The sequence below is a fragment of the Plectropomus leopardus genome, chromosome 5, assembly GCF_008729295.1.
Source record: "Plectropomus leopardus isolate mb chromosome 5, YSFRI_Pleo_2.0, whole genome shotgun sequence".
Taxonomy (NCBI): domain Eukaryota; kingdom Metazoa; phylum Chordata; class Actinopteri; order Perciformes; family Serranidae; genus Plectropomus; species Plectropomus leopardus.
In genome coordinates, this window is record NC_056467.1 from 3,604,738 (window position 1) to 3,620,981 (window position 16,244).

The 16,244-nt window shown below is 40.3% G+C and overlaps 1 protein-coding gene across 1 annotated transcript in view; it reads left to right on the forward strand.

Moving 5' to 3' along the window:
• Positions 1-16,244, forward strand: part of LOC121942779 (unconventional myosin-Ic-like) — a 77,224-nt gene that overhangs the window by 46,032 nt on the left and 14,948 nt on the right. Inside the window, 13 exon segments of the mRNA XM_042486028.1 lie at positions 488-643; positions 1,601-1,716; positions 4,911-5,109; positions 5,993-6,073; positions 6,456-6,635; positions 8,534-8,632; positions 9,505-9,615; positions 12,160-12,231; positions 12,491-12,583; positions 12,585-12,611; positions 13,151-13,224; positions 13,738-13,843; positions 16,112-16,192. Coding sequence (XP_042341962.1) covers positions 488-643; positions 1,601-1,716; positions 4,911-5,109; positions 5,993-6,073; positions 6,456-6,635; positions 8,534-8,632; positions 9,505-9,615; positions 12,160-12,231; positions 12,491-12,583; positions 12,585-12,611; positions 13,151-13,224; positions 13,738-13,843; positions 16,112-16,192 — 1,395 coding nt within the window.

Here is a 16,244-nt window from a genome sequence, read left to right on the forward strand (position 1 = left end):
CTCATAACCTTGTTCCCATTTTTTTTGTATAAAATAAACCCAATTTGCCCAGGTCTCAAAAGGTTAAATAAATAATTTGATTGTATTTCCATCTTAAATACCCACCTCTGTCCCAAAGATAAGCCTGTTGAGTTCAGTGATTTAAACAAATAATAGCCGGGCTTTTAATTGAAGTTTTACTGTAATCCGTGAAGTATTCTGAGTGTTCATGCCTCAGTGCATCAATCACAATTTAAATTCCACATTTATCTGATACTTGTTTGTGTACCTGCTTCTCATTTGTCTCCTGTTTGGTGCATTACTGATATCTGGTTTTACTTACTGCTTTCTCACAGTTGCCTCATTCCTTCCTCCCTAAAAAAGACGGATTATGTGTCTGTAATTTGCAGCTTTTGGTTATCTGTGGTCCCTCCCTTCTTCATTTCTCCACTTTCAGTTGTGTTATGTTGTCACTAACCACACCTCCTCCCTGCTCGTCCTCCTCTAGGTGGTGGCGAGTGACGGGGTGCGGGCTATGATGGAGTCGGCCCTGACAGCCAGAGACCGGGTGGGGGTGCAGGACTTTGTCCTTTTGGAGAATTACACCAGCGAGGCGGCCTTCATCGAGAACCTGCGCAAACGCTTCAAAGAGAACCTCATCTATGTGAGTGTGCAGAGCGAGGAGGGCGGGGCTTTAACTGCATGTGTTTGCATCACAGCTGGACTAACGCCAGATTTTTCTGGTTGATATTGAGCACAAAACTACATATTTTAAAATAAATAAATGCATAAATACAAATTTAAAAGATAAAATAATGTTTAATGTTTGGCAATAAATTAATTTTATTTTTTTTACACGAAACATTTCACATTATAGCAAGATAAACAGCATCTTGATATCGAAAAAAAAGCTCCTTGTAGTAATGCTGTAAGTTTGTCTGATGTAATGATGACTTAGCTTCTTTAGAAACAAAAAAGTCAATTACAATTTATTCATCGAACTTTCTCCGAATGACAGTGATGTGGAAACAGTAACAACTTGCAACAAGATTAAACCTACGATTCATTTTTTTAAACATCTGCCTTATTGCCTTTGCATACTCGGGTTATTTAAATGAGCACTGCGAAATTTTAAGTGGACCCGAGCATTTAAATAATCTCAGTTACCGTCTGTCTTGGTGAAGGATTTGGATTTGTCTGAAAATTACATTAGCAGTAAAAAATGCAACCGAGTGACATATAAGCCTCTTTTTAAACCATTTTAACCTTTTGGTCTTTTGAGTGATTTCCTGTAGTGAAGATTAGGATTATTCTGCATTTTTGCTCCAATAAGCAGTTTTATCTTTCACTTTTTAAGAGCGCTGAGACCTGAGGATGATGCAGACAGCTGTTTGTCTCACTGCAAAATTTCTCAGCAAAGTACTGGGGTAATATTTTGGATAAAATACTCATTCTTGGTGTGAATAAACACACTCTGGATGAGTAAGCATTAAAAATAGAGTCAGACAGACATGCAGTACAGACGTGTATTTGTCTGTGAAACTGATAATGTATAAGAGGCCCTAAAATACTACAAAAGAGTCTTTGTCAGGTGATGTGACTGCATTTCGCTCTCCCTCAGACATACATCGGTTCAGTGCTGGTGTCAGTGAACCCGTACAAAGACCTGGAGATCTACACCAAAAACCACATGGAGCGATACCGCGGAGTCAACTTCTACGAGGTTTCACCGCACATGTGAGTACGCGACCTCTGCACACGTTACAGCAGCAGCTCCGAAACTTTGCAGCCCCAATCAGCGCCTCATTTTTGGAAGGAACAAAATATAAAGAGCTACAATGCAGCTCTGCACATTTTCCGCACTTTTTGATAAGCTGCACTCACAATTTAGTACATTTTGTAATTATTTTAGACAATTTGCGTGACTTACATTATTTAAATTAACATTTAAGTATTCTGCAGAACTCCTTGGTTTTTGCAGACCCCCTTTTAAGAAGCGCTACCTCACAGTTTGCAGCTCAACTTTGCATTATCTAAATATTTTCAAAAAATCCCCTATCAGAGCAAAGTTTGTCACGAGAGACGCGTTCCTCGGCTGTCTGTGCACTTCCTTAAAATCTTAGATTCAAATGTACGTCGTGCAGCCAGATTGGGTACGTCACTAACACGAAGAATACCAAAAACTCCATCATAGCATGTACTACTGTGTGATTCACGAGACCTTAACTACACTTAGCATTGTGATAAATCTGCCCGTCGCCAGCGTTGGTGCACAAAAGAGTAATTTGAATCTGACTGAGGCTCCAGCGTGTGGTTGAACATTTTCGGTGTTTTCTAACGCTTGTCATCTTGATGTGCACTGCCCGTTTTTATACTGATTGAACAAGCGCTAGTCTCACATAGCCAGATCTCCACACTTAGTTTGTGACCGTGCTGGAGAGAGCGGAGAGTGACTCCAAACGCAGATTTTAGGATGATAAGATTTTTTGGGCTTTTTTGCCTTTATTTTATAGGACAGCTTAAGTGTGAAAGGGGGAGAGAGAGAGGGGATGACATGCAGCAAAGGGCCGAGGCGGAAATTGAACCTGTGGACACCGCGGCGAGGATAAGCCTCTGTACATGGGGCGCCCGCTCTAACCACTGAGCTGCGAGGCGCCCCAGATCAAGCATTTCTCATCAGAAGGGATGATTGTGCTCCCAGAGTTTTATTTTATTTTACTTTTTACTTTTTATGAGGGAAGAATTGTTAAACAAAATATCAGTTTAGCAGAATAGTTGTTTACTTTAAAACCAGAACGTGCACAACACTTTATGTTTTTTTTAATCGTGTTAATTGCCAGGAAAAATTCTTTAAGAGGCCGTACTGGGCTGAGTTTGTATCAATGAAACTTTAAATTTAAGGAATCTTGTGATACCAACCATGTCATACCAACTTCTCAGAAAGGGGGAAAAGTAACGCTTCAAATTTAGGCAAAATTTTAGCGGGCTCCCTTGACCTCTGACCTCCAGATTTCTGAATGACTTTGGGTGCTCATGAGTCTCAGACATTCACACTAAATACTAGATTCATGCGGTTTTTCCTTTGATTCCTAATCAAGACAATTTTGAAAGAATTGCTTCACCTTCTTAATATGGACTTCAAAACTGTTTTGTAATGCAGCTGTAATGTGATTAATCACAATTAACTATTGAAATTCTGCAATTAATTATCATTAAAACATTAATAGTTAGAAACGTGTCGACAGGGAAACTTCGCGTCACACTCAGCCAAATAAAGTTTGCTTAAAAGTTATGAAAGACACGCAGCAATATCACAGAGAGAAGCTTACTTCTGCAGAAAATCCTTTTTGAGGAAATGAATCATTAAAATCAGTCTGTTATGTCATCCTTGCTGAGCCTGAGCATGAATGCAGCATTAATGAGTAAAGCTGCGAGGAATGATTCATTGCACGTCTTTGCTATTTCAGGTGAAATATGTTTTTTTTCTGACGGGACCGAAACTTTGACGGCATCATTCACGCATGTTGACTGTTGTTTTTGCTTCAGCTCTCTAAAAGAAAGAGTCTGTTGAAGCTTTTTTTAACCCGAGGATGACATAATATTTCTGTCTGAATGCTGTCACAGTGTGTGTGTGTGTGTGTGTGTGTGTGTGTGTGTGTGTGTGTGTGTTCAGAGCGCGTGGGAATATTTGCCGAAGCGGAGTCAGCAGCTACGTAACGCTCTCATGATCTGACTGTCCTTTTCTCTGTCAGTCAGACTGTTTGCGAGACGTCACGGCTCGAGACAGACTGTTTGTTTGAAAGGTTGCCACAGGAATCGTGAGGGAATTCCCCGTTAAATCTTCCCCATCGGACACAGAACATACAAATGCATTATGGGGACTTGAAGTGGCGTCATCGAAGCATTTCAGAATCTCTCGCAAGCTCTTTCTCCGCTTTTTTTTTCTCTCTTTGCCTCAACACTCGAGCGTAGCGCCAAATGTTTTCTCTCCGTCTGAGTGGAAAGAAAGATGTGTGCTGGCGAGTAGAGGTGGAGGGTCGGAGAGAGTGAACGGGAGGGAGAGGTGGAAAGAAAAGTAAGCAAATGATGGTACCAGGCAAGAGATTTCCTCCCTTGAGAGGGAATTCCTCTGACCTGAGCCCGACCCCCTCCCCAACACACACATGCAGCACACACACATCGATGGAGCCGCGGCCAAGCTGGTCGTTTTATCTCCCAGCAATTAGTCTGGTGTCAGAAATGTGTCCAAAACAGGCTGAAACAACATAACGGTGCTGATAACAGAGACGCGGCTGACAGATTATACTGTAACTAAATCAGGCTGCGCTCCTCTCCGGACGCTGTGATTCATACCGGTGTCCTTCCATGCCAACACACCGTGAGATGCTCGGATCAGATCAGATGTTACATTCACGCTCAACATTTCCACGACGTGAATCTGTTTTGTCAGAACACTGTTGTACTCAATCGTGTAAATGCATTTTTTTTAATTTTATTTTACCCTTTCATTTAGTTTAGTAATGTTGAGAATAAACCTAAGTTTCTAATATTTAATCACTATTTAACATATGTGCTTTAATTAAAAGATATATGACTGTTATTTGCTTTTCAATACCCATTTTAGTTTAAAAAAATGAATGAAGACTTTGTGTTATGACAATGATTATGTTCACATAATCCAATACAAGAGTTACAAAAATAAATAATTATATAAAATAAAATATGTTGTTCCTGTGGTTTACTGGGACACATAAACATTGGAAAATGGCACCCAGGTTGAAAAATACCAAATTTTCCTTTAACATGTTTTCCTATCTGTAGCCTGAGGCCTGTGTTAGTAACACATGGTTTTCATTCAGTTTTCTCTCACTCATCCAAATTCTTCCTTCTCAACATCTGCCTGATCATTCGTCTCTCCTCCGCTCCTCCAGCTACGCAGTGGCAGATAACTCCTATCGCTCCATGAGGACGGAGAGAAAAGACCAGTGCATCCTGATCTCTGGCGAGAGCGGCGCAGGAAAGACGGAGGCGTCCAAGAAGATCCTGCAGTACTACGCCGTCACCTGTCCAGCCAGCGAGCAGGTGCAGACGGTCAAAGACCGCCTGCTGCAGTCCAACCCCGTGCTGGAGGTGAGATCAGGTCCAGTCTGTGGACCTCACAGAGAGCTTTTCTGCACTCTGGATCTGTTACACAACTGATCTTATCGACGTGTTGAGTGATGAGCTGCGAAAACTGCTTCTCGTGGAAAAAACTGTTTATGATGTGTTAGTGAATGTGGCCTGATAGGTTCTGTATTTTGGCTTGATAAAAATATATATTTGCCAAAGCTAATATTTTAAATGTCATATCACCATGAATAATAAAAATAATAATAATAATAATAGTAATAGTAATAATAATAATAATAGTAATAATAATAGATTTTATTTGTAATGCACTTTACATTTGTAACACATCTCAAAGTGCTACAAGATAAAAGCATTAGCATAAAAAACTGATAAAAACAACCAAAATAAAAGCATATTTAAAAGTCATAAAAAATAAGAGTATAAAAGCAAGTAAAGCAACCAGGAATGTGTCACTTAAAAAGTTCATAATGTTGCATTATCTTTTAATTTGAGCAGAAATCTGTTATCCGAATGTTATAATGCTGCATATGTGAAATTGTGAAAAATAGAGCGATGATTGTTTCTGTGTTTGGTTTGCGTTTGTTTGAGAGCGAAGGCAACACAGAGGTGCAGAAGCGCTTGTTTAGATGTCTGGCGCGTCTCTGCCAGATGTGCTCCAGATGTGTATAAATGTGTGAGCGTACACCGTGTCCTGTAATCTGCACTACTGTCCCCGACAAACACTGCCGGGAGTCTTAATGTCTTTTTTCTTTGTTTCTCTGCTGCCGCCTCTTCATCTGCCGACGTGTCTTTATCACACTTTTCCTCTCTGTTATCGTTCTACTTCTTAATCTGTCAATCATCGCGCCTCTCCTTTCTTTATCCCACTCCATCCTCTCTGCAGGCCTTCGGCAATGCCAAGACGTTGCGTAACGACAACTCGAGCCGCTTTGGCAAGTACATGGACATTCAGTTTGACTTCAAGGTGAGCGGGACAGTGAGATTTAAAGTGGCAGCTGCTTTATGCAAGAATTAACGCTGCGTAACAAGCCTCCTTTCAGATGGAGATTTGTCCAAAAAAACAGAAATATTGTCATCTCAGCTATTTTGTTTGTTTTTTATGATAACATCGAGTAAAAATACTTTGTGTATTTTTGTATATAATCTCTACATTTGATTTTTGTGTGTAATTAATTGCATCACTTCTGCCCCCATGCCCTTTTTTTGTGGGTACACAAAATATGTTTTGGACTTCAAAATCCTGCATGTTATATCAACCCTGCATCGCACTTCAGTACCCCAGCCTCACCCTCTCCTCCTCCTCTCGTTCCTCCCCCCTCCCTCCCTGGCCTTTATCCCGTCGGCAGGGTGCCCCGGTTGGAGGCCACATCATCAACTACCTGCTGGAGAAGTCCCGCGTTGTCCACCAAAACCACGGGGAGCGGAACTTCCACATTTTCTATCAGCTGATCGAGGGAGGCGAGGAGGACCTGCTGAGACGCCTGGGCCTGGAGAGGAACCCTCAGCAGTACCAGTACCTGGTCAAAGTGAGTATGTAGTATTTTAATACAGATGCAAAATCCAAGGGGCTGTTAGGAAAGCCCTTGTTTTTGGAAGTAAAATACTTGGTGTTAAATCAGTCACAGTTGAGCACTTTTATAGTATAAATGATTAGGAATTCTTTTAAAAAACATCTGGATCTTTGATAAAAAGTCAAAGGTACAAGCCTGAGTACATAAAAACTTCAAGGTAGACGTTAAATACGACAACTAATTGTAGATAATTGTAGATGTTGGACAGCTGTGGGTGGAGGCTGTGTGTTTTCTGTCTCATTCTTGTGAACGCAAAATCTCAAGACCGCCTTGAGGAAGATTCTTCAAATTTGGCACAAATGTCCACTTGGACTCAACGATGAACTGATGACATTGTGGTGCTGAAACATGTAGTTGACCGTGACCTTGGGTCTGTCTCATTCTCGTGAATGTGTTAACTCAAGAACACCTTCAAGATATTTTTTGAAAATTTGGCACAAACGTCCACTTTGACTCAGGAATGAACTGATTACAGTGAGTCGGTCAAAGGTCAAAGTCACTGTGAGCTTGCAAACATGTTTTTGGCCATAACTCAAGAATCTGTACGCTAATTATGTCAAAAATTCACACAAATGTCCATTTGGATAAAATGATGAAGTGATCACAATTTATATCTAAAAAGATCAACGGTCAGCTTCACTATGACATCATGATGCTCCGTAAAAACACTTTTTGGGTATTATAACTCAGAAGGGGAGACATTTGCTCAGATACTGAATTGGTGACACTAGTGAAGATTTGTGTGAAGGATTCATGTTTTTTAACGACATGGATGTAAACGGTTCTTGAACTGCTAGGGTACAAATTTTGTTTTTCACTTTTTTTGTCCATAAACGTACACCAATGCCAATTCATAGTTAAGTCTCAGTTAAGTGATTGTCGGGACTCACCTTTGGCCCTGGAGGGAAACCTGGAGATGAACTGCACGAAACGTTAAACTTTTGTTACGGTTTGCCTTTTGTTCACATGACAACTGCGTTTTGGGGCCTGAAAATGCAAACTTTTGAAGTTTCATTGCAACACCCTCCTGTCGTCGTGTAAACTGGCGATGCGTGGATCCCGTGAGAACAGCGATGTCACGGCAGCACATGCGCGTGGTGTTCTTCTGCTGTGTGTCATTACAGAGTTACACCGCCAGCTATCAGCATGCATACTGCAGCGTTTTCCGTTGTTTTTTCCGATCTGCGTACATGAGGATCGTTCTCACAGTGTTATCTTATGAACACAGATTTTTTTTAAATCACAAAGGAAAAACTTTTCTGTTTTTAGTGGGACGGTTCTCTAAATCATCTGCAAATACTGCAGGGACGTTACTGTAAATCTTTCTCTCTTCGCTCTTGCTCTCTGTCCTGTCATAAGCTGTTGGTCTGTACCGTGTGTGTGTGTGTGTGTGTGTGTGTGTGTGTGTGTGTGTGTGTGTGTGTGTGTGTGTGTGTTAGTGTGAGAGTGTGTGTGTGTCTCCCAGTGGGAGTTCTGGTTAATAGGCTCTCAGTCAGGGACTCTCAGTGCAGCGAGAAAAGCTTTCCTCAGGGGGGAAATCTGCCTTAAGGCACTAGCTGAACCTTCCCCTTGATAAACACACACACACACACACACACACACACACACACACACACACATAAACAGCCAATGAGCAAAAACACCTCATACGTGTGTGTCTAAATAGGTGTTTACATCACATAAGTGGGTGTTTACTTTGCATGTAAACACATATTTACACTTCAGCTGCTTACTGGATTTTGGCGGATGTTCACAGCTGTGATAGGAAATAAAACACTGACGTAGATCTTAATTACGTTGTGTATTCAGAGTGATTTAGGTTTTTTTTGTGTGTGTGTGCTTGTTTTCCACAGGGTAACTGTCCCAAAGTGAGCTCCATCAACGACCGCAGCGATTGGAAGACGGTGAAGAAAGCCTTGACCGTGATTGGCTTCAACGAGGACGAGGTGGAGGTGAGCGCCGAGTCCGAGCTGTGCGAGTCACGGCTGTCGTGTTTGTTTTGTCACTCGAGGCCGTGTGGACGGTGTAAACTTTAGAAACTTTGTGCAACAGTTTGTTTTTCCCTGAAGAAGATGGAACCTTTGACCCCTTTTTGCTACATTTTTGAAAATGCCGGATGGGCCTGGAGCACGTTGCATTTTCACGTCTTTGACTTAATTCTTAAAATTAAATGAAAGTTGTGGTTCACCTCAGACAAACTTTAACAAGCATTACAAACTCCCACTATGTGTGTAACTGCCGAAACACCACGAACAGTAAAGTACTCCATGTGCCTGAGGGGGCTGTGGATGTTTGTATTTGACTGTGTGTGTGTGTGTGTGTGTGTGTGTGTGTGTGTGTGTGTGTGTGTGTGTGTGTGTGTGTGTGTGTGTGTGTGTGTTATTATATGGTGAGAACTTATTTGTACTCAGCGTGGGAGGCGTCCTACATGCTCATGAGTCTGGGCTTGTTTCCAGAGTTTTTTGAGATCTCACACTGCTTACAAAGTGAAGAGCAGGTGTGTGTGTGTGTGTGTGTGTGTGTGTGTGTGTGTGTGTGTGCGCAGCCTTGGTATGACACTTACTTAACACACTGCTACATTCTTATCCTGTTTAATTCTTAACTCAGTTTTTAATCGAGGCCGGCGTTCGCTGCTCAGAAGTCGGTCACAGTCATAAAGATTGATCTGTATAATCTTATCGCGCTGCAGCGTCTCATCTCTTGACCTTTGCTCTCTCCGTTTTCCTTCTCCGGCCTCACTCTCCACCTCTTTGCAACAATTTCTCCCTCTATATTGTTCTGTCTTGTCTTTATATTCCTCTCCCTCTGTGTTTTCCGTCTGCAGGAGTTGTTGAACATAATTGCCAGTGTGCTCCACCTGGGGAACGTGCAGTACGGCGGAGAAGAGGGCAACGCCTGCATCACCTCTGACACACAGATCAAGTACCTGGCCAGGGTAAGATGCTGCACCGAGCGGCTTCACTGACGCTCCTAACAGGCCAGAGGGGACAAGTTTTTTTTTAAACACGCCTGAGCTGGTATTTATCAAACATCTCTGAATTTCTTTTAGAAAAGCACTGAAAGGTGACTTATTTTTGCAGCGTTTGATGCTTCCTTTAAGCGAGGAAAGGGACCACTTTTAGGAGAGCGTGTGACATCGCTGTTTGATGAAACTCAGCCACTTCTTTTACTTTTGTTTGCCTTTTTGACCATTAATTCATCACTTTTAGCTAATTATATATATACATATATATCAAACCCTTTATATATATATATATATATATATATATATATATATATATATATATATCAATCCTTTATTGGTTTTTTTTTTTTTTTCAGGTGTTTATCCAAAACCTTTAACTAACCATTTCAACTGGTTATCCATTACTCTTAACTATCTATTTTAATCATTTATTTGTTACTGTCAGTGGACTATTTAAACACTTTATCTATTACTTTTAGATAATGTAGACTTTAGACTTCTGTGTTTGGTTGCTACATGTAGTGTTCAGGTGTTATAACTGATTTATATGTATCATCGTTTCAAATTCTTTCTTTTAAATACTGAGCAAAGCAACTGAAGCAAACACTTCATGGCATGACACGTGACTTAACCAAATGTAATGTTTATGCAAAAATATAATGCCAAAATGTCACAACTATCCATTGCATAGGAGGTTGTGAACTGGTGAGCCTCATAAAGTAGGGTTTAAAAATAAACATGTCTACAAATTGCAATACCGGAGGAAGATATTTTGATGCAGCTGCATAAATTATGCCGAGTCAGCTCTATCCATTCATATTGTGATGCAATGCTGCACACTCAACAGTGATGTGGCAAACACTTCGTGGAGAACAACGAATCTTCTCTTCTGACTGACCAAGTCGTCTGTCAGTGACACCCCCCGTTATGTGCACAATGCTTTCTGGGAAAAGCCTTTTTGTTATGTCACACTGTCGTGAGAAATACATATATTACATACATTTCATACATTCAAATATTTTCTCTGCTTAAGGACCCTTAAATTGTGCACAATATCTGAGGTACTGTATTTATAGCTGCAGAAATAGTTGGTTGTTTGCATTAAAAATCAAACATTTTTGTGTCAAAATAATCTTTTTTTTATTTGATTTGATTTATTTCGAATATGTGAAAAAGAAAGTAGAAAAATGATTGTACAAAAAAAGCAAAAATAATCTTTATAGACAGTGAAGAAGCTAAAGAAAATGTAACTTGGTTTTCGAAAAGGAAAAGAGAGGTCCAAACTTATTTAATCCCACCCCTTTCTCCAAAAGTCATTTAATTTTAATTAACCAGCTTCCTTATTCATTTAAACCTATACTTTAATTAACTAAACATACATGCATACACCCACATGCCCAGAATCAATTATCTACATTTTTTCATTATTATTCACCGAAAAAAAGAGGAAGATAAATGAGGAAGAAATAGATATTAAGTAACAATTTAATAAATGGTAACTCTTTAAACAGATAACTGTCAAACCCCGTCCTCAGCCCTGTAATCGTGAAAATAATGTTTTTATACATTATATTAAACTGTTTGGACATTGTTTTAGCTCCGAATATTGATATATTATATACAAAGACTTTTCTTGGTGGTACAAATGAAATTTTTCCCTTAATTTGTAACCAGCTTTTGATCACAGAACATTTTTTAAATTATTTACTGATAGTAGGTTATTTTTAGCCTTAACATTATTTGTGCCATTTGATTCTGAAAGATTCAGAAAATATTTTAATGAATCATGTTATTTATTATTACTTTATTTTTATTTTTTTTTAACAAGTTTTTTTTGTTTTTTAGTTTCGTTTTTACCTTTATTTGACAGGACAGTGTGTAAGCATGGCAGGGGGAGAGAGAGGGGATGACATGAAGCGAAGGGCAATGAGCTCAAAGCGAATCTGCAGCCGCTGTGGCGAGGAAATTGCCGTTGTTCATGGGACGCCTGGTAGAGCGTGCACCCTTTCGTATATTTTTGTGTTTCCCAGAACATCTCTCCTCCTACTCGCTATTTCAGCCAAAACACTATTTCCTAGTCACTCCCAGCAGGTCAGGACACCTCTCAAGCTTTAACTCCATAAAGTATAACTAAAAATGTGTCATTTTGGAATCGTTGGCCGGTTAAAAACTGTTTTTCCAATCCGAGATGTTCAATAAACACAGGCTTGAGATTGAATTTCACAGGATTATGAACATGCACTCTTTCTTTGGCATTTACGTATCGATATATCCCGCTATTTCTGGTGAAGACTTATCCATTTAATAGTCTTCACATGATTCAGAAATGTGAATCAGACTTCCACAATCACCCCCCTTTCTTTATTGCCACAATTTTCCAATTTTACTTCATTAGACATGATTAAGAGATGCCATGCTCGGGATGTCACTGCTGCTGAGCGCCCTGACGTCTGCCTCATACATGACGTTCATTTATCACTGCTGGTGCGCGCTAATGTTGTTGTGCTTTTCCAGTTGTTAGGAGTGAATGGCAGCGTGCTGACAGAGGCACTCACACACAAGAAGATAATTGCCAAGGGAGAGGAGGTGGGTTTGGATACACACTGTCATTGTAGCGTGAGCGTGTGATAAGCATTTGTGTACAAAGCTTTCCTGTCTGTGTAATGTCTGGTCTGGTCCACTGCAAGTATATTGTAACATGTCCAACTGTCCCTGCTGAACTCTGTGTAACTCTGTTGTCCGTTTGGTGTGTGTTGTGTGTGTGTCTTTTCCTCCTCTGTGTGTGTGTGTGTGTGTGTGTGTGTGTGTGTGTGGTGTGTGTGTGTGTGCGTATGTGTTTCATCAGCTGGTGAGCCCACTGAACCTGGAGCAAGCGTCATCAGCGCGGGATGCTTTGTCCAAGGCGGTGTACGGTCGCACCTTCACATGGCTGGTTAACAAAGATCAACACTTCACTGGCATACACGGTACTCACACACACACACACACACACACACACACACACACACACACACAGGTATGATTTCAGTTGACAAATTTCCACTAAAGGATGTCAATTTCTGAGTTTTTTCCATTTTTGCATCTTATATTTTGACATTAAAGCAATCACGTTACATTTCTCAAACCATCAAACACTAAAATGCAAAGCAAGTGAAGTCTCTCCGGTCATTTCATTGCAGCACGGCTCCACCTTGTGGACATTTACGAGTCCACAAGTTAAACCTGACTCAGTATTATGCAGTATAATATCAACAACATCTTATTCTTGTTTGTGTTTTTGTTACTGTGTCAGTTATTTCGACCAATATAATAACTATATATAATATTATTCTCAAAATACATTATTTTCTGAGCACAGCTATTGAAAATCAAGTCGATGTTTAAAGCTTAGCATGAAATCAAATTTTGTTTCCAAGCTCATTTTATTCAATCTTGAATCCAAATTTTAAAGTAAACTTTTTAAATAATAGATATAAAGATGAGTTTTGTTCTGTTGCTCCAACAGGACGACTCCTACAAGAATTGTTCGGTCATCGGTCTGCTGGACATCTACGGCTTTGAGGTCTTCCAGCACAACAGGTAGAGTACGATGATTTTTGTTAATGCTGAATTTACCTCTGAAGTTTAAACAGGCATTTAACTCACCTGCAGTTTTTTTTTCAACTTAATGGGATTTATTCAACATTTCCATTTATAGTTTGATTTAAAAATAAAAGCTCTTTGCACAAGGTCGCCTTTTTGGAGTTTTCTGGAGCTTTCGGCTGCATCTCGAGACTTCTGTCAGCTCCTGGAGTTTCCTCGGTTGGTTATTGAATAACCTGAGTAAACCGCACATTTTTGGATGCAGCTGAAAGCTCCGGAAATTCCCAGCAAGCGGAAAGTGTGCCAATGAATTTTTCAAACCACCATTTCTAAGGTCAAACCTCAACCTACAGTGTTTATGTAACCCATTTTTATATATGGTTTGACTTGAGGGTAATACAAGTCACCCGCTACCACAATCATATGAGTTAGAAAAAAAGTATGTGTATGTGTGTGTTGTGTAAATCATGTGTTAATGGCTTTTAATCGCTCAGTCACTGTGTGTTGCAGCTTTGAGCAGTTCTGCATCAACTACTGTAACGAGAAGCTGCAGCAGCTCTTCATCGAGCTCACCCTCAAGTCAGAGCAGGAGGAGTACGAGGCCGAAGGCATCACGGTCAGACCTCATTTTCCTCTCTCGCTCACTGTTCATCCTCTCACCCCACCACACCCACGCACATCACTTTGTTTATTCCAGATGTTAAAGAGGCAGTTTACATATTTTTCCTCTTACCTGGCTCGTTGTTTTATTGTTTTGGTGTGAGTTGCTGAATGTTGTAGATATCGATTGTTAAGATGTTTGTTTTCTCTCAGGAAAAAAAAAACATTTAATAAACTCAACAGCAGAAATTAGGACCCAGTTACTCAAAATAGTCCACAGATCTTGTTGTGAGCATTTTCATGTCGGAGCTATTTTCTTTCTACGAATCTACATTTGCCAAACAAATCAGTGTGTACTGCTAACTCACCACTGCGTTTGCTAATGTTGCAGCTCAGCTGTGGAGAATGACATTAATGTTGCTGTTGTCACATGCTCTCACGACCACGAGCCTCTCGTCCATGAAAAGATGCACATTTCCTTCTGGGCGTTAATACTAGGGGTCGACAGATTATCGGCCTGGCTGATCATTGGGGCTGATATTTGGCGATCTGTATCTGCGTTTTATTTTAATGATTGCTGATGAAATTAATTAATGAAAAAGTGTGTATTTTACACTCAACCAACACCAGGAAAGACAGTCATGCAATATGTGCAAAAAAAGTGTCCGCATTGGAGGAACTTTTACTTTGTAAAGCCTCAGGGAGCTGTTTTATTTTTTTATTTATTATCTTTTATTTAAATTTTCACTGAACGTTGCTGCTGGGAACTTGCTGCATGTGATGCTGAAAGGTTCAGTTTTGATTCACATTTGCTAAAGGCGTTTAAACAAAGTTTTCCGTTGGAGTTTGTTTAATTTCAAATTCTAAATATTGACAGAAATATTTTCATTTTCATATCAGTTCCAAATATCGGTTATCAGCCCTGAAAAAACAATTTTGGTCGACGCCTAGTTAATACGGTTGGTGGATGTAGTTCGGTAGAAAGAAAATAGTTCCTACATGAAACTGCGCACAACAGTCTGTGAAATACCTTGAGTAACCCAATGAGGATTTCTGGAAAAAGACGTTGATAGTTTCATTATATCAAGGCGGACATCTCCACGTCCGATATCTCCAACAATCAGCAGCTCACACCAAAACTATCTAGACTGAGAAATAGCGCTGCAGGTGAGAGGAAAAATGATGTATTTTTGCTTTCGGGGTGAACTGTCCCTTTAATGCACCTCAGCTGCATTTACACTTGAAATCTGTTTTTGGATTCATGTAAAAAAAATAGTGGATCCCCCTCAACCAGCTCACTTATTTTTATTCCCTCGTCCATCCTCTTAGTCTCTCTGCACCTTCATCATCACATTGACATTTTGTTTTCACCCTCCATTATCAGCCCATTTCTGCTCGCTCCTCCGGGGTTTAGGCTTCACAAAGAGCCTCTAATGTGATTGCAGCTGCGGTTGTGTTGCGATATAAAATCGCTAATTTAATTTATAACTCTCTGACGCTTTTACTTAAAGTGGTTACAGTAAGTGCACATATTTTTGGACGATGCTGCCCCGTCAGAAATGTATCTTTTAACTGTGCTATTGTCAGAGTCACAGCATCTGCTCTTTACTCACAGTTAAACTCTTAAATGATACCTCTTAAGGAAATTACATGTCAGAAGAGGTCTGCGTTGATAGACGATGCTCTCTCGTGAGTTTACTCCCGCCTTGCTCCTCTGGCCCGTTTATCCTCTTTTATGTTGTTTTGTTTTGCTCCTTTGGAACAAGAGCCTGTTGTGCTCCGTCTAATATAAATGCACTGGTCAGAGAGCAGGTTGTGGGAGAAACTTGGACTCACCTCTCAAAGAGTCCATTATCATCTGACACCAGGTCCGTGGGCTGCGTTCTCTGTCATCTCTGTGGAAATGATGTGGCTGTCAGTGCTAACGCGGCCTAACGCGGCTGCATTCAGCATGTGGAGCTCTGCGTTCACGTGTGTTTCCACATACAAGTGGGCGAGCGGCGTGTCTGCGTGCCAGGATTCCTGAGATTCTCCAGATGATTGACTTTATGGTCGTTAAATAGCTTCAAAGTGTTGTAATAGTATCATGTTTAGTCTGATATGTTGGGCAACATTCATGTCCCAGAAATTTTCTTCTTTTTTTTTTTTACATTAAAGTTCAAACAGTGAGAAAAAACAGCCTGTTGTAGCTCTTCAAAAAACAATTTCATTTTGTTCATTATGCCCGGAAAGACCAATTAATTTCTCACGATCTCTTACTGAATTAGTGTTTGTGTCTTTGCAGTGGGAGCCGGTGCAGTACTTCAACAACAAGATCATCTGTGACCTGGTGGAGGAGAAGTTTAAAGGCATCATCTCCATCCTGGTGAGGAGACACGCTGCGCTCTGACTGTGATACACTAACATTTTATTTTATT